Raw genomic sequence first — 23,436 nt, 5'->3', positions numbered from 1 at the left:
GCGATCTGATGTTATGCAGGATATATCTAATATATTCCCTCTGTTAATGAATCTCTGTGACGATAGTAGTATTTTTCCGATGTGGTCATTTGATTTGTAACAAATATAACTGGGGGATCCCACATTTTTTTTATTTATTTGTTAAAACATTTACTTGTGTAACCAGAACCGAATTCAGACTTGTGGGGGCCCCAGGGCCATTAACTTGGGAGGGCCCCTATCAATAAAGTGCTGCTATATTCCGGCCAGTACACATTTCGATCTTTAATTAAATGCTTTAGTTGACACAATACGGAGCTAAACTTTACACTGACCTGTATCACTCACTTGGAGCACTTGCATTGTGTTGTCAAACAGCACAAATACTTGTAATATTTATGAGGGTTGCCTGTTATCTGTGGAAGCTTGAGATTTATCTGTGGAGCCTTGAGATGGTAAATTACATAAATCAGAATCAGAATCAGCTTTATTGGCCAGGTACACTTGCGTATACAAGGAATTTGTTTTCGGTTTACAGTGCAGCAGCCAGGGGATAACACGTAGACAAGAGGGGGAATAAATGCAGTATATAGATTAAGTAAAAGTACACGTGTTCGTTCCAATCAGAAGATCGGAGTAGAGTGACTGGACAGTCAGTCCGCCCAGCGATTTGTCAGGAGTTCAGCAGGTGGACTGCTTGTGGAAAGAAGCTTTTGAGGCTTCTGTTGGGAATGGCCCTGTATCTTTTCCCGGATGGCAGAAGGTTGAGCTCGCCATAGACTGGGTGCGGCGGATCACTGGCTATCCTGGTCGCCCGTTTTTTGGTTCTGGACCGGTACAGGTCATGGACAGGCGGGAGATCAAATCCGATGATCTTCTCAGCGGACATTACCACTCTTTGGAGCCTGCGTTTGTCTCTCGCTGGCGGAGCTATACCAGACGATAATCGTGGAGCACAGGACAGATTCTACAATTGCGGAGTAGAAGAGGAGAAGGAGATTCTGTGGGACATTAAACTTCTTAAGTAGCCTTAAGTAGAACAGCCTCTGCTGCGCCCTTCCAATGGTGGCATTTGCATTTGGTCCCTACTTGAGGTCTCTAGAGATCGTAGTCCCCAGGAACTTGAAGGAGTCCACTAGCGGCACCGCACTGTCAGCTATGATAAATGGAGGTGTTTCAGCTGGTTTCTTCCTAAAGTCTACTACCATCTCAACGGTTTTAAGTGGGTTGAGCTCCAGGTTGTTACAGCTGCACCACCGGGCCAACCGATCCACTTCCCGTCTGTAGTCCGATTCGTCCCCTCCTTTTATGAGGCCGGTGACTGCGGTGTCGTATGCAAATTTGATGATTTTAACTAACTGGGACTCAGAGTAACAGTCATTAGTGTACAGGTAGAAGAGCAGGAGTGAGAGGACACAGCCCTGGGGTGCCCCAGTACTGATGGACCGAGCTTGGGAGGTGAATCCCCCCGCTTTGACCACCTGTGTTCTGTCGGTCAGAAAGTCCACAATCCAGGAACAGATTGTGGGATACATGTACTGCAAAAAAGGGGACACACTGGGTTAATTGAGAGGCAACCCAGCCCCGGATGGTGGGTAGAACTATGAGACTGAAGGATAGACATTGCAAGTCTTTCTAAAATCCTGATGCCACAAGTAAGGGGGAAATGACCGGGCCTGGGAACCCTGCAGGGTTGTATGCCGGGGATCCGTCCATGAATCTCACTCTTATCTGGCTGTGGCGAACTGGGGGGGGGGGGGGGGGGGGGAGGGAGGTAATCAATCACTGTGTGTAGTGACCATTCTCTTATGTGGATCCATAACTCACTGAGGTAATCTGAAACCTTGTCCTACTACGTGTGAGGATTTTAGATTGTGTTCTCCCCATCATGTGATAGTTGATGTTTCTATCCTCACGTTCGCTTGCTTTTAGTGTCTTCTTGTCAGCCAATGAAGGCTATCACTGTTGTTGGAAAAGATCTTCAGATGTTTCTGCTCTAGTTGAGGTATAAAATATTGTAATGGAGACCACACTGCTCTGACCTCCAACATTTTTGCATGAAGTGACATTTCCTTTCCACCCTGTATTACTTTGGTGTGCAGATGAGCTCCTGTACTCTAGTCTGTCACTAACATCGTCCTTTCTGGTTCTCAGTGGTATACTCCCCTTTCTCTTATGGCAGATCATTATGCAGAGCTAAGCTTATCTGTGATCTTGTCCTATTGACACAAGAGTTGTTTGATGTTCCTCACTGGATGCTAAGAATTTCACCATCTGGTTAATTAATTTTTTTCACATTGTTCTGGAGGTTGCACTTCATTATCTTTCTTAAACTGGACATACACTTTACAATTATCTGGCAGATCATCTGCCAGATCTGGCTGGTTGGAATGAAAATCTGGTAATGGATGACAATCGACCATTTGCTCCCAAACCCTGGAAAATGGACAAAACCTGTCGTTCAGACAAATTGTTAAATCCTGGACATTTTTTGTCCGTTTTCCAGCTGCACATGGAAACGTTTTAAACATAGTTTTAAAAGGCTACAGTGGGATTTTTTGTGACTTCTTTTGAACAGGCTTCATCCGGAAGTGCCGTTCCATTTAATTAGCCCTCTTATTACAGATTAGGAATCTAAATAACTGTAGCATTTCAGTGAAATTAATTATTTTCATCTTGTTAAAGCACAGAAAGGAACAAACACTGTGGGTGATTCCGAGTTGATCGCATGCTGCAATTTTTTGCAGCCCGTGCGATCAGATAGTCGCCGCCTATGGGGGGGTCATTCCGAGTTAATCTCTAGCTGCCGTTGTTTGCAGCGCAGCGATCAGGCTAAAAATCGGCATTTCTGTGCATGCGTATGCACCGCAATGTGCAGGTGCGTCGTATGGGTACAATGAGCATCGTGGGTTTGCACAGAGTGTAACGAACATTCCAGTCGCACAGCCGAACGCAGGAAGATTGACATGAAGTGGGCGTTTCTGGGTGTCAACTGACCATTTTCAGGGAGTGCTTAGAAAAACACAGGCGTGGCAGAAAAAGTGCGTTCGCTGGGCGGGTGTGTGACGTGAAAAGCCGTCCCTCTGTTGTTAGAATCAACGCACACGAAGAGTAACTACAGGGCTGGTCTTGTTTTGCACAAAATGATTTTGCAGGCGCTCTGCTGCACAGGCGTTCGCACTTCTGCAAAGAGAAAATACACTCCCCAGTGGGCGGCGACAATGCGTTTGCACGGCTGCTAAAACCTGCTGGCGAGTGATCAACTCGGAATGACCCCCATGGGGGAGTGTATGTTAGCTTAGCAAGTATGCGAACGCATGTGCAGGGGAGCTGTGCCAAAAAGTTTTGTGCAGTTTCTGAGTAGCTCTGAACTTGCTCAGCCACTGTGATCACTTCAGCCTGTCCGGTCCCGGAATTGACGCATGCATTTTCCTCGGCACTCCCAGAAAACGGTCAGTTGTCACCGAGGAACGCCTTCCTGCTGTCAATCACCTTGCATTTGGCGCTGCGATCCCGATCTTCGTTAGTTTCATCGCATGCGCAGTGCGGACCCGATCGCACGGCTGCGAAAAACTGCAGCGTGCCATCGGCTCGGAATGACCACCATGGTCCTGTTAAAACAGTAATAAATGCCAGTAAAACATAATAATGTCAGTATCTGGTATTATTTAACGTCATAAAAACAAGAGAGTCATAAAGTATACAGAGTATTGTACTGTTATAGCAGAACAATGCTCAATTATAGTAACTTTATATCTGCATTGATGGAAATGAAATGTTTATGGTTATCCAACATGGCTGGAAATAAAGAGGAGGGGGAAGAAACAAGAGGCTGATTCAGAGGCGTACGCAGTCCTGCGTCTTCTGTAGCAGCAGACCTCAGTGCATACGCAAAAGACACCCACTACCCGCCTCCCAAATCCGCTGTCTGCATCCGAAGACACAGCACAGATCAACATCGTGCAGAAGACGCTGCATATTCCCAGTGACCTGCGCAGCAGACTCTGGCACGGCCTACTCAACACTTGCACCAGCAAGAGAGGTAGGTCTGAATGCAAAGGACCAGGGACTGGGGACCTAATGCAGACTGGATGACTGCAGTGGCAGCGATCGCAGACTGAAGCCCTTTGGGGAGTGCACCAGCGTGTGCATAAAAGCATCTCAAGGATGCGATCGCCTCTGCTTGATTGACAGGCAGAGGCGGTCGCGGGGTGGGAGGGAGCGTGCCAACGGCATTAGAACGCCATTGGTGGGGAATGGTCCGGACAACGTAGGTCCAGACCGCTGAGGGGGAGGGCTGCAGAGGCTGCGTGACGACACGCGCAGCCACTGCGACCCAGGACACGGTGGGTTGCCGCCTGCCTGCACCGATAGGCTGCACAGGCAGGAGGCTACCCGGCTGGTGCATAAGCATTGCCACTGTGCAATGCTTTCGCACCCGCGCGGGGCGGGGGGGTCAGGGCCTGACATGCGTGGCGGACTAGCCCTGCGCTGGACTTTCCCTCTGTATGTCAGTTAAACTGATCGTAGATGTCTGAAAAGAGCTCTACACCGCCCCTGTATATGGGCATACTCAGACTATAAAAATGTGAACACCTCTATGTGAAGCACAGTACGTACATGGGGGGTAATTCAGATCTAATCGCAGCAGCAAATTTGTTAGCAGTTGGGCAAAACCATGGGGGTCATTCCGAGTTGTTCGCTCGCAAGCTGCTTTTAGCAGCTTTGCAGACGCTAAGCCGCCGCCTACTGGGAGTGAATCTTAGCTTATCAAAATTGCGAACGAAAGATTCGCAATATTGCGAAAAGACTTCTCTGTGCAGTTTCTGAGTAGCTCGAGACTTACTCTGCCAGTGCGATCAGTTCAGTGCTTGTCGTTCCTGGTTTGACGTCACAAACACACCCAGCGTTCGCCCAGACACTCCCCCGTTTCTCCAGCCACTCCCGCGTTTTTCCCAGAAACGGTAGCGTTTTTTCACACACTCCCAGAAAACGGCCCGTTTCCGCCCAGAAACACCCACTTCCTGTCAATCACATTACGATCACCAGAACGAAGAAAAAACCTCGTAATGCCGTGAGTAAAATTCCTAACTGCATAGCAAATTTACTTGGCGCAGTCGCACTGCGGACATTGCGCATGCGCATTAGCGACTAATCGCTCCGTTGCGACAAAAAAATAACGAGCGAACAACTCGGAATGACCCCCCATGTGCACTGCAGGTGGGGCAGATATAACATTTGTAGAGAGAGTTAGATTTGGGTGGGTTTATTTTTTTATTTTGTTTCTGTGCAGGGTAAATACTGGCTGCTTTATTTTTACACTGCAATTTAGATTTCAGTTTGAACACACCCCACCCAAATCTAACTCTCTCTGCACATGTTACATCTGCCCCACCTGCAGTGCACATAGGGGGTAATTCCAAGTTGATCGCAGCAGGAAATTTTTTAGCAGTTGGGCAAAACCATGTGCACTGCAGGGGGGACAGATATAACATGTGCAGAGAGAGTTAGATTTGGGTGGGTTATTTTATTTCTGTGCAGTGTAAATACTGACTGCTTTATTTTTACACTGCAATTTAGATTGCAGATTGAACACACCCCACCCAAATCTAACTCTCTCTGCACATGTTATATCTGCCTCCCCTGCAGTGCACATGGTTTTGCCCAACTGCTAAAAAATTTCCTGCTGCGATCAACTTGGAATTACCCCCATGGTTTTGCCCATTTGCTAACAAATTTGCTGCTGCGATCAGGTCTGAATTAGACCCTTGGTCTGGCTCTGCGACCTTGCTCCCGACCAGGGTCACGGAGCTGAGACCAGGGAATTTGCCGGTGTGCTAGACCCGACAATTTCCCGGGTCTGATGTATGAAAGAGGTATACACCGCCCATGTATATGGGAGTACTCAGACTATAAAAATGTGGACACCTCTGTATGAAGCACAGTACGTACATCCACCTTGGTGGTTCCGGACATTACGGCATATCATGCAGCTTTCATAGCACGGTGTGCACACACATAGGCATACAATACCTGCTCATACGCCCAGTTCAGGAGCTTGTATCTGTAAGATCGCCTCATGGGGTAGGACAAGCTGTACATCGCATGCATCACTCCCAAGAAGAAACTGAGGAGGCCAAACTGCTTCCGTCTCAGCATCCATGTGTCCAGCCACTGGGGAAATCTGCTGTACTTTGTGCTGCGATAAAGTTGGATTATGGTGGCTAATATTCCAGGCAAATACGCCATAGTCAACAGGGTGATGGCAACTCCTGGCAACACTTTGTTCACCACCAGAATTGGGATTCTGTAGAATTCATTTTTCTTATGCATCAGAAATGGGTGCAAAACTTCTCGGCTAAAAGTATATAAGAAAATGACCATTGATAGGGAAAATGCCACTTTTACTGGCAGATGCCACTTTGGGAATAGATCCATTTTCCGGCGGGAGGTGCTGGCAGAGTCCCAGTCAATCATATCGTAATACACTGCTCTCTCAAAGTTGCCAGGATCCGGGCTGGAACCGGTCAGCTGGAAATCCATATTCTATTAAAAGGCATAAAAATATCAATTAAAACTCTGACAATCTCATACAGAACACAGGGGGACTTTTATCAAAGCTAGGAGAGATACAGTGGGGAGAGATAACCAATCAACTCCTAACTGTCATTTTTCAAGCACAGGGGTGCATGTACTAAGCTTTGGAGAGAGATAAAGTACAGCCAATCAACTCCTAACTGCCACAGGCTGTGTTTGAAAAATGACAGTTAGGGATTGACTGGCTAGTACTTTATCTCTCTCTTAGTATATATATATATATATATATATATAGGTTTAGTATATAGCCCCCTTTGTCTGTAAAATGACAGAAGCGGATTTGTTGGTACTTTATCGTTCTCCACTTTTTTGATAACTCTCCCCCACAGTATCATTAAAAGTCAGGATATGTCCTTATTAAAAGTTTAGATACCTGAAACATTTTCAGCTTCATTGTGAATATATTTGCTACACATGGATTGAGATTATCCCTTTGTTCAGGCCTTTTGCAAGCATAGGAGTTGTGTATGCTTCCTACTGACCTGCTCTATCATATTTACTTTCTGGGCTTATGCGGGCCATACTGTACATATAACGGGCGAATCCCCAATGTCGATCCGATTCACTGATTTCTCTGGGGAACAGCAAAATACAACATGTTACAAATCCCAGACTCGCTGATCTTGATAATTTTTGGGTCGTAATCAGTGAAATTGAGATCGTACAATATGTTGGATTTGCCAATCACCCGACCATCATTGGCAGAATTGCTAATTGGCCCAATTAATTGCTGATGTATGGACCACTTAAGCTACAACCACAATGACACTACACATTCTCTTACCACTAAGCCACACCCCATTAGTCTCTTACCCTTGCCTAGGTCGACAGGGTCTTTAGGTCGACATGTTCTAGATCGACAGGTCAAAAGGTCGACATGAGTTTTTAATGTTATTTTGGTGTCGTTTTCTTCGTAGAGTGACCGGGAACCTCAATTAGTGCACCGCGTCCTCTCGCATGGCTCGCTTCGCTCGCCATGCTTCGGGCATGGTGCCTTATCTCTGCTACCGCTTCGCTCGGCACAGATTACCGTTCCAATCGTAGTCCACGTGGATCGTTAAGTATGAAAAGGTTCAAAAAAAGAAAAAAATTGTGAAAAACTCATGTCGACCGTTTGACCTGTCGACCTAGAACATGTCGACCTAAAGACCCTGTCGACCTAGACACCCTGTCGACCTAGTTACTGTCGACCAATAGTGGTCGACCTAGTTACCGTCGACTTTCAATCCGGATCCCCCCAATAACATCACATATTCTCTTAACACTAAAGTCCCATACACAATGGGGGTAATTCCAAGTTGATCGCAGCAGGATTTTTGATAGCAATTGGGCAAAACCATGTGCACTGCAGGGGAGGCAGATATAACATGAGCAGAAAGAGTTAGATTTGGGTGTGGTGTGTTCAATCTGCAATCTAATTTGCAGTGTAAAAATAAAGCAGCCAGTATTTACCCTGCACAGAAACAATATAACCCACCCAAATCTAACTCTCTCTGCAAATGTTATATCTGCCCCCCCTGCAGTGCACATGGTTTTGCCCAACTGCTAAAAAAATTTCTGCTGCGATCAACTTGGAATTACCCCCATTGTGCGATTTTGAGCACAAAGTAGCTCACTTTTGGTGTTTTGAGCTACTTTGAGCTTTAACTTGGCCAGTTAAAGCACTGAGCACTGATGCACGCTTCCGCATCATCGCTGTCCGCTGCCGTCAGTCGGGCTGTTTTACAAGCCGAGTGAACCACTTTCCGCCGTCTCCTACTGTGGAAAGTGGTTCACCCCCCTGTGAATATCGCTGGGCACAGGAAAATAGCTCTGTGTGTATGCACTGAGCTGTTTTCCTGCCAGCGATGTTCACATCATCGCCCAGCATACACACTGGGCAAAAACGCCCAGTGTGTATGGACCTTCAGTCATGGCCCCAAGATTTTGCATTGGGAAAGTATTATAGTACATCAATAAGACTGACAGGAGGGCTTGGGGAAGAGATTAAGGCATAAGCAGAAGCACAAGTGAAACAATAGAATCTATAGGGGATATTCAATCACCCGCGATCATTGATTGTGGGTAATTGTCTCGCCAAGGGCTATTCAATTAGCCCCGATAAGCCGGAGCGAGACACGGCTTATCGGGGATTTGTTTCACCTGCCTTGGACAGGCAAAGCAAAATCCCCGAAAACAGCCCCTTTTTCAGCCGAAAGCGGGGCTGTATCTACCAAAAACACACAGGTTTCACCAGGGGTGCTTCTAGAGAGGAGGAGGCCCGTCTGGGCCCCCTCCTCTCTAGCCAGCAACGCTGTAGATCCTGGTCACTAGGGGACCCTAGCGCTGTCTAGTGCGCATGCGCAAATGTCCGGAAAAATGCCCGCTGCACCATTTACCAGAGATTTGCTTAAAGATGATGCTGCTGGCGTGGGAATCCTGAGAGGTGAATATTTTAAAAAAATGGGTGCAGGGTGTGTGGTTTGGGCCCCTCTTGAACCGCGGGGGCCCGTGTGCACCGCACACATTGCACCCATTGTAAACACACTAGTGGGTTTCACTGAACCTGTGTGGTTTCAGGTGAAAAGGATGTTTTTCCAGGTGAAAAAACATTCAAGAAACATCTGGAAAAGTCGCCCGAAGCTTCTATGTGGGTAATTGATGGATGAATAGCTCTGCAATCACAATTATTAACACCATTATAGAAAATAGGTAAAACTATCACGGGGGTATCCTATTACCCTTAGTACATTGCTGCACGAAACAAAAATGGCCTTCTATCGCAATCATTTTTTTCGTGCAGCAAATACTCCATATTGCATGAAAACACATAGGTTCCGTGAAAAGCCGCAGACCTATGTGTTTTCACGCCAGAGATCACTGCACTGTACAGTAGTGCTGGCATGGGGGCTAATAGGATAGCCCTGGGTGAGTAATACCCCTTTTCCACTAGCTTTTTTAAACACGGGCAAATGCGCGGGGGCACACATTTACCCGTATTTTTCCCTAGTGGAAACGCCCCCCACCCCCTGCAAATTCACGTATCAAGTGATCCGGGAATCCTACCCGGGTAGCTAGCCGGGTTGAACACGTGTTCAACCCAGCTAGCTGTCTAGTGTGAACGGGAGCCGTGTCGCCAGTGTATAGGAGGGCAGCGCTGGGAGATCATGTGATCTCTCAGCGCCGCCCCTGCCGCTTTACTAGCCGCGTCACCAACTCGGCAATTGCCGGGTTGGTGAGTGCTGTCTGAAGGGGGCTGCAGCATGGGCCACAGCCGTGTCAGGCGACACGGCTGCGACCCGTGCTACAGTGGTGGAAAAAGGGTATTAATTAGCCTCTGTAAATGACCATGGCTAATTGGATTTACATATTCATTAACATTTACATTAGACAAATAAAAAAAAATAAGATTTTACTTACCGGTAAATCTATTTCTCGTAGTCCATAGTGGATGCTGGGGACTCCGTAAGGCCCATGGGGAATAGACGGGCTCCGCAGGAGACATGGGCACTTTAAGAAAGAATTTAGGTTCTGGTGTGCTCTGGCTCCTCCCTCTATGCCCCTCCTCCAGACCTCAGTTAGAGAAACTGTGCCCAGAAGAGCTGACAGTACAAGGAAAGGATTTTGGTAATCCAGGGCAAGATTCATACCAGCCACACCAATCACACCGTATAACATGAGTTTATAACAACCAGTCAACAGTATGACAACAACAGAGCATCAGGTCCAACCCTGATGCAACCATAACATAACCCTTATTGAAGCAATAACTATATACAAGCATTGCAGAGGAAGCCCGCACTTGGGACGGGCGCCCAGCATCCACTACGGACTACGAGAAATAGATTTACCGGTAAGTAAAATCTTATTTTCTCTAACGTCCTAGTGGATGCTGGGGACTCCGTAAGGACCATGGGGATTATACCAAAGCTCCCAAACGGGCAGGAGAGTGCGGATGACTCTGCAGCACCGATTGAGCAAACACAAGGTCCTCCTCAGCCAGGGTATCAAACTTGTAGAACTTTTCAAAAGTGTTTGAACCTGACCAAGTAGCCGCTCGGCAAAGCTGTAATGCCGAGACCCCTCGGGCAGCCGCCCAAGAAGAGCCCACCTTCCTAGTGGAATGGGCCTTAACTGATTTTTGGCAGCGGCAATCCAGCCGCAGAATGAGCCTGCTGAATCGTGTTACAGATCCAGCGAGCAATAGTTTGCTTTGAAGCAGGAGCACCAAGCTTGTTGGAAGCATACAGGAGAAACAAAGACTCTGTTTTCCTGACCCTAGCCGTTCTGGCTACATAAACCTTCAAAGCCCTGACCACATCAAGCAACTCGGAATCCTCCAAGTCAGTAGTAGCCACAGGCACCACAATAGGTTGGTTTATATGAAAGGATGAAACCACTTTCGGCAGAAATTATGGACGGGTCCGCAATTCTGCTCTATCCGCATGGAAAACCAGATAGGGGCTTTTATGTGACAAAGCCGCCAACTCTGACACACGCCTAGCCGAAGCCAAGGCTAATAGCATGACCACCTTGCACGTGAGATATTTCAACTCCACCGTTTTGAGTGGTCCAAACCAGTGGGATTTCAGGAAACTCAACACCACGTTAAGATCCCAAGGTGCCACTGGAGGCACAAAAGGGGGCTGAATATGCAGCACTCCCTTTACAAACATCTGAACTTCAGGTAGAGAAGTCAACTCCTTTTGAAAGAAAATGGATAGGACCGAAATCTGGACCTTAATGGAACCCAATTTTAGGCCCAAATTTACTCCTGACTGTAGGAAGTGAAGGAACGGCCCAGCTGGAATTCCTCCGTAGGGGCATTCCTGGCCTCACACCAAGCAACATATTTTCGCCATATACGGTGATAATGTTAAGCTGTTACGTCCTTCCTAGCCTTTATCAGCGTAGGAATGACCTCATCCGGAATGCCTTTCTCTGCTAGGATCCGGCGTTCAACCGCCATGCCGTCAAACGCAGCCGCAGCAAGTCTTGGAACAGACAGGGCCCCTGTTGCAACAAGTCCTGTCTTAGAGGAAGAGGCCACGGGTCCTCTGTGAGCATTTCTTGCAGATCTGGATACCAAGTCCTTCGTGGCCAATCTGGAACAATGAGTATTGTTCTCACTCCTCTTTTTCTTATTATCCTCAGCACCTTGGGTATGAGAGGAAGAGGAGGGAATACATAGACCGACTGGAACACCCACGGTGTCACCAGGGCGTCTACAGCTATCGCCTGAGGATCTCTTGACCTGGCGCAATACCTCTGTAGCTTTTTGTTGAAGCGGGATGCCATCATGTCCACCTGTGGCAGTCCCCACCGACTTGTAATCTGTGCGAAGACTTCCTGATGAAGTCCCCACTCTCCCGGGTGGAGGTTGTGTCTGCTGAGGAAGTCTGCTTCCCAGTTGTCCACTCCCGGGATGAACACTGCTGACAGTGCGCTTACGTGATTCTCTGCCCAGCAAAGAATTCTGGTGGCTTCCGCCATCGCCACTCTGCTCCTTGTGCCGCCTTGTCGGTTTACATGAGCCACTGCGGTGATGTTGTCTGACTGAATCAGAACCAGTTGGTCGCGAAGCAAGTTCTCCGCTTGACGCAGGGCGTTGTATACGGCCCTTAGTTCCAGGATGTTGATGTGAAGGCAAGTCTCTTGACTTGTGTACAAAACAAAAATGTGACACTGCGGTCTAGTGCGCTATATTGTCAATATGCAGCCAAATTTGTGAATACCCAAAAGGAGGATTCCTCCAACCTCCACCACAACATGCAAGAAAGAAAAAAATTGGTCTCACTTATCCGGCGCTGTTGTATAAAGGATGGTCTACAGAGATGGTGCTGGTCTGACTCTCTCTTAGGGCGATTAGCAGTTGCACCCAGATAACATATGTATATGAGAGAAAGGGTTCATATAGTGAAGTACAGTACAAACGCCTTTAATTACATAGTAAACATAAAATATACATGAAATAATTAGCTCCACATGGACCATATAAACAGCATAATGTCCAGCACAGATGTAATGAATGTAATTACCGGAATCTTATGAACTGAATAAACAGTTCAAAAACAGCACAATGCAAGAGAGTCCCGGGCACCCTTGATGTCCAATTGGCTGTAATCAGTCTCCCGGTGTCACAGTCATGCGTCTGTCCTGGGCTGCTTCTGCTGTTCCCTCCGACGCGTTTCCACCCCTGTTCTGGGGTATTTTTCAAGGAGTCCGTGTGTGGAGCTACCAAACATTAGAATTTAAATGTCCTCTGTCCAATAGCAACCTTCCGGTCGCAGCTGATGTCCATTTCCCTCATTTGCTTACAATCTCTCCGCCAGCTACGGCGGGTTGCCATGGTACCGTCGCGTCACTTCCACCGGCGGGTCTGGACGGACTCCATTTCCCATGCTCCTCACAGTCCGTACCATGACAACTGAATGTGTAATTTCCGTCCAAGGCTTCCATAGTATATGTTTTCCGTTGCCCCGGAAACGGCTCCGCCCAGCGTCCAGCCTCCGTTGTTATGGAGACGCGGCCCTATACTGCCCAGCAGTTAAACAGATTATTTAAAAAACGGGATTAAGACTTGCAATAAATATAACTTCTAAACAATATATATAAAAACACTTTGGAGACACATACTAAAAACAATCCATAATTTAAAAATTAAGTGACTAGAATAAAGTGCCCGTGCTGGAGAAAGTGCCCATGTTTAACCAAAAGGAACACATATTATAGATCCCCATTACAAAATATATAATAATAAGATTAGAAATGAATTATAAAAACCATAATATATTCCTATAGAAACCACTTGACCTCGAAGTCCAAGTTAAGGCCTCCTGGTTTTAGGGTTCCTAGTTCAAAAATCAGCTTAATTTCCGCCTTGGCCAATTGAGTGGCCAGATCTCTTTGCCTACGATGACCTGATATATGTTTTAGGCCAAAAAACCTTCGACGAACCTCCAGGCCACTTAAAACGAGACTGGGGGAACACCTACGAAATATAAAGAAGGGCCTACAAACCCATTCTTTATCTGAACACTTCAGATTAATACATAATAATAAAACATCAGAGATCAGAAGGTTTTTTGGCCTAAAACATGTATAAGGTCATCGTAGGCAAAGAGATCTGGCCACTCAATTGGCCAAGGCGGAAATTAAGCTGATTTTTGAACTAGGAACCCTAAAACCAGGAGGCCTTAACTTGGACTTCGAGGTCAAGTGGTTTCTATAGGAATATATTATGGCTTTTATAATTCATTTCTAATCTTATTATTATATATTTTGTAATGGGGATCTATAATATGTGTTCCTTTTGGTTAAACATGGGCACTTTCTCCAGCACGGGCACTTTATTCTAGTCACTTAATTTTTAAATTATGGATTGTTTTTAGTATGTGTCTCCAAAGTGTTTTTATATATATTGTTTAGAAGTTATATTTATTGCAAGTCTTAATCCCATTTTTTAAATGATCTATTTAACTGCTGGGTAGTATAGGACCGCGTCTCCATAACAACGGAGGCTGGACGGAGCCGTTTCCGGGGCAACGGAAAACATATACTATGGAAGCCTCGGACGGAAATGACACATTCAGTTGTCATGGTACGGACTGTGAGGAGCATGGGAAATGGAGTCCGTCCAGACCCGCCGGCGGAAGTGACGTGACGGTACCATGACAACCCGCCGTAGCTGGCGGAGAGATTGTAAGCAAATGAGGGAAATGGACATCAGCTGCGACCAGAAGGTTGCTATTGGACAGAGGACATTTAAATTCTAATGTTTGGTAGCTCCACACACGGACTCCTTGAAAAAGACCCCAGAACAGGGGTGGAAACGCGTCGGAGGGAACAGCAGAAGCAGCCCAGGACAGAAGCATGACTGTGACACCGGGAGACTGATTACAGCCAATTGGACATCAAGGGTGCCCGGGACTCTCTTGCATTGTGCTGTTTTTGAACTGTTTATTCAGTTCATAAGATTCCGGTAATTACATTCATTACATCTGTGCTGGACATTATGCTGTTTATATGGTCCATGTGGAGCTAATTATTTCATGTATATTTTATGTTTACTATGTAATTAAAGGCGTTTGTACTGTACTTCACTATATGAACCCTTTCTCTCATATACATATGTTATCTGGGTGCAACTGCTAATCGCCCTAAGAGAGAGTCAGACCAGCACCATCTCTGTAGACCATCCTTTATACAACAGCGCCGGATAAGTGATACCAATTTTTTTCTTTCTTGCAAGTCTCTTAACTTGACCACAGACCTTGGAAATCTCTTCCCTGTGTGACTGCTCCCCACCCTCGGAGGCATGCATCCGTGGTCACCAGGACCGAGTCCTGAATGCCGAATCTGCGGCCCTCTAGAAGGTGAGCGCTCTGCAGCCACCACAGAAGAGACACCCTGGCCCTGGGGGATAGGGTGATTAACCGATGCATCTGAAGATGTGATCCGGACCACTTGTCCAGTAAGTCCTATTGAAAGGTCCTCGCATGGAACCTGCCGAAGGGAATGGCCTCTATGATGCCACTATCTTTCCCAGGACTCGAGTGCAGTGATGCACTGAACCTGTTTTGGTTTTAATAGGTTCCTGACCAGTGTCATGAGTTCCTGAGCTTTCTCTATCGGGAGATTAACCCTTTTCTGGGCTGTGTGTAGAATCATGCCCAGGAAAGGCAGACTAGTCGTAGGAACCAACTGCGACTTTGGAATATTTAGAATCCAGCCGTGTTGCCGTAACCCTTCCAGAGAAAGTGCTACGCTGATCAGCAACTGCTCTCTTGATCTCGCCTTTATGAGGAGATCATCCAAGTATGGGATAATTGTGACCCCTTGCTTCCTCAGGAGTACCATCATTTCCGCCATTACCTTGGTAAATATTCTCGGTGCCGTGGAGAGACCAAACGGCAACGTCTGAAATTGGTAATGACAATCCTGTAGCACAAATCTGAGGTACGCCTGATGAGGTGGATAAATGGGGACATGAAGGTATGCATCCTTTATGTCCAGAGACACCATAAAATCCCCCCCTTCCAGGCTTGCGATGACCGCTCTCAGCGATTCCATCTTGAACTTGAACCTTTTCAGGTATATGTTCAGGGATTTTAAATTCAATATGGGTCTGACCGAACCGTCCGGTTTCGGGATTACAAACATGGTCGAATAATAACCCCTTCCCTGTTAAAGGAGGGGAACCTTGACCACCACCTGTTGAAGATACAATTTGTGAATTGCAGTTAACACTATTTCCCTCTCGTGGGGGGAAGCTGGTCGGGCCGATTTGAGGTATCGGTGAGGGGGCCTCTCTTCGACTTCCAGCTTGTATCCCTGAGACACAATTTTTATTGCCCAGGGATCCACCTGGGAGTGAACCCACTTGTGGCTGAAATTTCGAAGACGTGCCCCCACCAGGCCTAGTTCCACCTGTGGAGCCCCAGCGTCCTGCGGTGGATTTTGTAGAGGCCGGGGAGGACTTCTGTTCCTGGGAAATAGCTGCGTTGTGCAGCTTCTTTCCTCTGCCCCTGCCTCTGGCAAGAAAGGACGCACCTTGGACTTTCTTGCTTTGTGATCGAAAGGACTGCATTTGATAATGTCGTGCTTTCTTAGGCTGTGCGGGAATATAAGGCAAAAGATCAGAATTACCAGCTATAGCTGAGGAGACCAGGTCCGAGAGCCCTTCTCCACACAATCCTCAGCCTTGTAAGGTAAACCTTGCATATGCCTCTTTTAGTCGGCATCACCTGTGCATGTTCCACAGGACACGTCTAGCAGAAATCGACATAGCGTTGACTCTAGAACCCAGTAGACTAATGTCTCTTTGGGCATGTTTTATATATATATATATATATATATAAATATATAACAGCATCTTTTATATATATATATATATATATATATATATATATATATATACATATGTATACACATACTAGGGTCTCCATGTCCACGCTGCTACAGCGCTATAACCCCATGCCGACACAATCGCCGGTCTGAGTAGTGTACCAGCATGTGTGTAAATGGACTTCAAAGTACTTTTACTGCATGCTATCTGCAGGATCCCTGAGGATAGCTGTTAAGTCAGCGCTACCTTTTGGGTAAACGTGACAAGCTTTGTCCACCCTAGGGGAAGATTCCCATCGTACCCTGGCCCTAGTAGGGAAAGGATACTCCCTGAGAATTCTTTGTGGGAAGCTGCAGCTTCTTGTCTGGAGATTCCCGCTCTTTTTCTTCATGAGAGGAGGGAAATTTACCTCAGCTTTCTTCCCCTTAAACATGTGTACCCTTGTGTCAGGGACAGATGAGTCATCAGTGATATGCAAAACATCTTTCATTACAATAATCATATATTGAATACTTTCCTGCCATTTTGGCTGTAACTTTCGTAGTCGACACTGGAGTCAGACTCCGCGTCGATATCAGTGTCTATTATTTTGGATAGTGAGCGTTGTGAGACTCTGAATGTGTCTGCGACATAGGGACAGACATGGGTAGATTCCCTGGGCGGGATGTACTAAGTGGAAAATGCGGTAAACTCCCTGTTTACCGCATTTTCCTGATGTACTAACCCCCGGCCGGCAGGACAGCGCCGCGGCGGGGTACGCCAGCTTTATACGTCCATAGAAGCCTATGGGCTTCTCTCCGCGGCGCTGTGTGAGGGATCCGATCGGATCCCTCCCGGCATGCCTTGCGGCCGCCCCCGTCACCCCGCGCATGTGCAGACTGACTTCTGGGGCCAAATCCCGGAAGTCAGGCTGCCGCTGCGCATCGCGGAGGACAGCTCTTATCGGAAGAGCTGTCTTCCGCAATGCTGATCGCATATGTTAGTACATATGCGATCAGCATCGTGGCGCAGGGCGGCGATGGGCAGCGATGTACATTAGTACATCCCGCCCCCTGTCTGTTATCAATCTTTTGTGCAATAAATTTACCTCAGCACTTCATTTCACATATCCAATCAGGTGTCGGCGTTGTCGACGGAGACACCACACACACACACACACATTTGCTCCATCACCTCTTTAGGAGAGCCTTTTACCTCAGACATGTCGACACACACATACCGACACACCACACACTCAGGGAATGCTCATCTGAAGATAATTCCCCCACAAGGCCCTTTGGAGAGACAGAGAGAGAGTATGCCAGCACGCACCCCAGCGCTATATGACCCAGGAAAAAACACAGCAATTTAATGTTTACCCAGTAGCGCTGTTATTATCTGCGCCGAATTATGTGCCCCCCCCTCTTCTTTAAAACCCTCTCTTCTACCGTGGTATAAGCAGGGGAGAGACCGGGGAGCTTCCTCTCAGCGGTGCTGTGGAGAAAAAACATGGCACTGGTGAGTGCTGAGGAAGAAGCCCCGTCCCCTCGACGTCGGGCTTCTATCCCGCTTAAATATACATTTTCTTGGCGGGGGCTCATACATATATACAGTGCCCAACTGTATATATGTTTACTTTTGCCAAAAGGAGGTCCAAATGCTGCCCAGGGCGCCCCCCCCCCCCCCTGCGCCCTTACAGTGACCGGAGTATGTGAGGTGTGTGGGAGCAATGGCGCACAGCTGCAGTGCTGTGCGTTACCTCAGTGAAGAACGGAGTCTTCTGCCGACGATTTCGAAGTCTTCTTGCTTCTCATACTCACCCGGCTTCTGTCTTCCGGCTCTGCGAGGGGGACGGCGGCGCGGCTCTGGGATCGGACGGTGAGTGTGAGATCCTGCGTACGATCCCTCTGGAGCTAATGGTGTCCAGTAGCCTAAGAAGCAGGACCTAGATTCAGAGAGTAGGGCTGCTTCTCTCCCCTCAGTCCCACGATGCAGGGAGTCTGTTGCCAGCAGAGCTCCCTGAAAATAAAAAACCTAACAAAATACTTTCTCTCAGCAAACTCAGGAGAGCTCACTGAAAAGCACCCAGCTCGCTCTGGGCACAGTATCAAACTGAGGTCTGGAGGAGGGGCATAGAGGGAGGAGCCAGAGCACACCAGAACCTAAATTCTTTCTTAAAGTGCCCATGTCTCCTGCGGAGCCCGTCTATTCCCCATGGTCCTTACGGAGTCCCCAGCATCCACTAGGACGTTAGAGAAATAAATAAAACAAAAAAATAAAACAAGGGTTTGTTTAGCTGGATTGGGGCACTGCCAAATTTGTCTTGATTTTCCCGTAGCGGCAGGTATGGGTCAGAGCTATATCTTGATAATAATGAACTGTAGTAAATTATTGCATTATAAAATAATATTGCTGAAATCCTGCAAAAAGTTGAAAAAAAAGCCCCCAAGAGGAACCCTTTGCACAAAGTATTTGTCAATGTGGGGACACTTTTTCTGTCAGGAAGGAAATATGTACAATTGTATAGTTTAAACTAAGTAATTATTCAGTGCAATTAGGACGTGGGGGTTATCGGTGAAGCAGACAAAATGAGGAGGCGTAGAACATAAGCTGTTTCTTCTGCTTTCGTACATCTATTCTTAGGAACACAAGCAAAAAGCAACACGGCAAGAACGTTTCCCTCTGAGCCAGACAAGAGTGGGGACGGATGTATTTATCAGGAATGTTCCCATCTGATCAGGGGGAGCTTTTTGCTCCATCTAGCCGCATTTTAGGAGAAAGTCGTTTAATATGAGCAGATAAATCAGTGTAAACAAAACGCAAACCTTGTAATGTTATTCTGTAACACTTAACATAGGGGGTTAAGATACCGGTTGTCGGGATCCAGACAGCAGGAATCTCGACAAACGTCATCCTGACCGTAAGTGGCCAAGTGGGGGGTGTCGCAGTTTTGGGGGCTAGGTTTAGGGACCACCCGGGGGGGGGGGGAAATGCGGTTTAGGGTTAAGTCTTCGGGTGGGGAGGTTTGGGGTTAGGCTGCGGGGATGGGGGGTTAGGAACCACCGGGGAGAGGTTAGGGTTAGACATTAAGAGGGGAGGTTAGGGTTAGGCTGCGGGGATGGGGGTTAGGGTTAGGCACCACCGGGGGAAGGTTGGGGGCATTAAGGGGGGAGGTTAGAGTTAGGCTGCGGGAATGGGGGGTTAGGGTTAGACACCACTGGGGGAAGGTTGGGGTTAGGCACTAAGGGGAGAGGTTAGGGTTAGGCTGCGGGAATGGGGGGTTAGGGTTAGGCAGCACTGGGGGAAGGTTGGGGTTAGGCACTAAGGGGAGAGGTTACGGTTAGGCTGCAGGGATGGGGGGTTAGGGTTAGGCACCACCGGGGGAAGGTTGGGGGCACTAAGGGGAGAGGTTAGGGTTAGGCTGTGGGGATGGGGGGTTAGGGTTAGGCACCACTGGGGGAAGGTTGGGGTTAGGCACTAAGGGGAGAGGTTAGGGTTAGGCTGCGGGGATGGGGGGTTAGGGTTATGCACCACCGGGGAGAGGTTAGGGTTAGACACTAAGGGGGGAGGTTAGTGTTAGGCTGCGGAGATGGGGGGTTAGGGTTAGGCACTAAGGGGAGATGATTAGGGTTAGATTGCGGGGGGGAGGAGGGGGGGGGGGTTAGGCACCACTGGGGGAAGGTTAGGGCTAGGCACTAAGGGGTGAGGTTGGGGTTAGGCTGCAGAAAAGGAGGGTTCTCAGATAATTGCATATTTATGTGCTACAACTAGAAATACAATTACCGTATATACTCGAGTATAAGCCGACTTTTTCAGCACTTTTTTTTGTGCTGAAAAAGCCACCTCGGCTTATACTCGAGTCAGTCAGTGTGACAGGCAGAGCAGTGTGAAGGAGGGACACGGAGCGCACAGCGTGCGCCTCTCCTGTGTCCCTCCTGCATCTCCGGCGGGTCTATTAAAGGAAGTATCCGTTCGTGACCTCTGATCACGAACCGGCACTTCCTTTAATAGACCCAACGCGGCCGCCGGAGATGCAGGAGGGACACGGGAGAGGCGCGCGCTGTGCGCTCCGTGTCCCTCCTTCAGAAGACAGCGCGGGATCGACGGAGGGGTAAGTAACAGGCACTGGGGGAGCATATTTGGCACTTAGGGAGGGGGCATATCTGGCAGCATGAGGGGGCATATCTGGCAGCATGAGGGGGCATATGTGGCAGCATGAGGGGCATATGTGGCAGCATGAGGGGCATATGTGGCACTGTGGGGCATATTTGGCAGCATGAGGGCATATCTGGCACATCTGGCACTGTAGGGCATATCTGGCACATCTGGCACTGTGGGGGCATATCTGGCACTGAGGGCTGTGTACGGCTAGAGCTGCATTTCCCACCCTAGGCTTATACTCGAGTCAATAAGTTTTCCCAGGTTTTTGTGTTAGAATTAGGTGCCTCGGCTTATATTCGGGTCGACTTATACTCAAGTATATACGGTATAATACCTATGATGATTGCTGGATTTTTATGTGGAGGCTCCATTACTAATATGGGCCTGAGCTGTTGCCACCATCTTACTCTCCTATGTCACTGAGACAGAAAATAAGCTAAAGCGAACAGTATGCCGGGAAAACAATATCTGCACAAAAACACGGCACAACTGCACATATCCCCATCATGATGGAAGAACACATGGAGGACCATTTATTAATACGGAGCAAATATTATTATAAATTAAGGGGACACAGATGATAATTTATAACAATAAGAGGGCAATAAAATATTTACTTATAATGCGAGGAACAATATTATCACTATAATGGGGACAATATTAATATATTTCTATATAATGGAGCACATATTAATTTCCATTTTAAAGGGGATTTATAACATATTATTATTATTTTTTACATCGGTACCCATCAGCCAGCAAGGGGCTAATACTACTGAGCACTTGTCCTGAATGGAACTTTGGGCCCCCACTATGGGGGGGAGTGGGGTGTGGGGGGGGTTGCCTTAAACCGGATGTAATCTAGGAGTTTGTAACCACTGCCACATCGACGGTTGTTTTCATTTTAAGCCTCTGAATAATAAATATAGTGGTTTGGAGGGCAAAACCGACAGCAATTGCAAACCACTATACCACTATAAATATAAGGGAAGCAGTCACCATACCGCTAATCGTAATCCCGGACGCCACAATGCCGTTGTCGGAATCCCAACTAGCGGGGAAATACTGACGCTGGAATCCCGGTGCCACAGGCTTTCCTCCCTCTATGTGCTTCCATGACAGAAGGAGAATAAATCCTGTGGAGAGCGCAGCGAGCCACCGTGCCAGCAGTGCGGCGAGCGCGGTAAGCCCGCAAGGGGCTTGATAGCACTTGTCCCGCTGCCGGCACACCCATGGCTGGGATTGCGCTGTCGGTATACTAATGATCAGGATCCCGGCCACCGGTTTTACGTACTGATCACAAATATAAACCATCGATAAACTCTCATTAAGTGTATGGTATTATGAGAGGCCTGAAAGACTAATTGTGCAGAGAGAAAATGTTATTATTTGATTAATAAATAGAAATAAAAGTATTTGCCAAGTCAGAAAGAGTTAATGCACCGTATGTATTTAGAGGACTATTAGAGAAATAGTGAATACAGCTACATGACCACTAAATAGAAATACAGCAGGACACAAAGAAATATAGTGAATTAAACAACAGCTTCATTGTTCACTATGCGAAAGGAAATGATAACCGATAACGAGGCACAGGGACATCCAGGGCGCTAGTGTATACCCAATTATGACAGTCATCCCAGTCTCCCACTAATGAGGCCACAATACAATGGGGGAAAGCGGCTCTGTATGCAGTCTCATCAGCTAGTCTGAGAGGATGTACAAAACAGACATATATCTTCATTTTACCTCCTTCTCATTATATTTCATCTTACTTTCTGCTTCACACCAATCTGCAAGCCATGCTATAAACGTCCGGAACCACAGTGATCAGCTGTTATACTGTACACCATAAAACCAACATTTATACTGTAACCCCTCTTAAAAAGGAGTTTGGATTGTATTTGATATAAATTTGTATTGTCCGCATGTGTAATGGATTCTGACATTTTTCATTAACAGATTATGGGATCTATTTACTAAGCCTTGGAGAGAGATAAAGTTGAGAGAAAGAAAGAAAGAAAGAAAGAAAGAAAGAAAGAAAGAAAGAAAGAAAGAAAGAAAGAAAGAAAGAAAGAAAGAAAGAAAGAAAGAAAGATAAAGAACCAGCTAAAAATAGTTCCTAACTGCCATGTTACAGGTTCTGTTTGAAAAAATGACAGGAGCTGGTACTTTATGTCTCTCCAAGGCTTGAGGGGTCTATTTACTAAGTCTTGGATGGAGATAAAGTACCAGACAATCGGCTCCTAACTGTCATGTTACAGGCTGGATTTGAAAAATGTCAGTTAGGAGCTGATTGGCTGGTACTTTATCTCCATCCACTTTATCTCCGTCCAAGTCTTAGTAAATAGACCCCTAAGCTGGGTACACACCGATGCAGTGTACCAAGCCCAACAGGCTAACGTATCAGAACCTGGGTACACATTCAGTAGCGGATCTTGCCACGGGCAAGCAGGACTTTTGCCCGGGGCGCTGCCTTCCGGAGGGCGCAGGGCGCCATCCGGAGGGCGCTGCACCAGAGCAAGACCCGCTGCTGCTGTGCCCCCCGCTGCCCGTTGCCCCCCGCTGCCGCTGTGAAGAGAAACTAGACGCGTACGCGTCTAGTTTCCCTTCGTGGAGAGGTCCTTTACTGTGCGGTGCACGATGACGTCATCGCGCACCGCACATCATTTCAGTCTGTACAGGGGGCGTAAATGACCACGCCCCCTGTACGTAGCCACGCCCCTATTGTCGCCCGCGGCGCCCAGCGCCCAAGAACCGGCCCTGTACACATTGAGTGCTTGCTGTTGCTAGCAATATCGTCAGGTTTGATGTGCAGCTTATGAAACTTGACGTCGCTAGCAGCCGCGGGCATACACACTGCCCGATATGCGCTGATGTGAGTGATACGTTGG

At 47.4% G+C, this 23,436-nt stretch overlaps 1 protein-coding gene across 3 annotated transcripts in view; it reads right to left on the bottom strand.

Moving 5' to 3' along the window:
- The window catches only part of STEAP1 (STEAP family member 1), a 130,866-nt gene that overhangs the window by 16,749 nt on the left and 90,681 nt on the right, over positions 1-23,436 (bottom strand). For all 3 annotated transcript variants that reach the window (XM_063921504.1, XM_063921506.1, XM_063921505.1), the window contains exon 4: positions 6,013-6,525. In XM_063921504.1, the coding sequence (XP_063777574.1) occupies positions 6,013-6,525 (513 nt within the window). The remainder of the gene's footprint in view (positions 1-6,012; positions 6,526-23,436) is intronic.

The sequence above is a fragment of the Pseudophryne corroboree genome, chromosome 5 (genome assembly GCF_028390025.1).
Source record: "Pseudophryne corroboree isolate aPseCor3 chromosome 5, aPseCor3.hap2, whole genome shotgun sequence".
NCBI classification, from domain to species: domain Eukaryota; kingdom Metazoa; phylum Chordata; class Amphibia; order Anura; family Myobatrachidae; genus Pseudophryne; species Pseudophryne corroboree.
The sequence above is the reverse complement of the archived record's forward strand: the minus strand, read 5'-3'. Positions and strand labels throughout refer to the sequence as shown.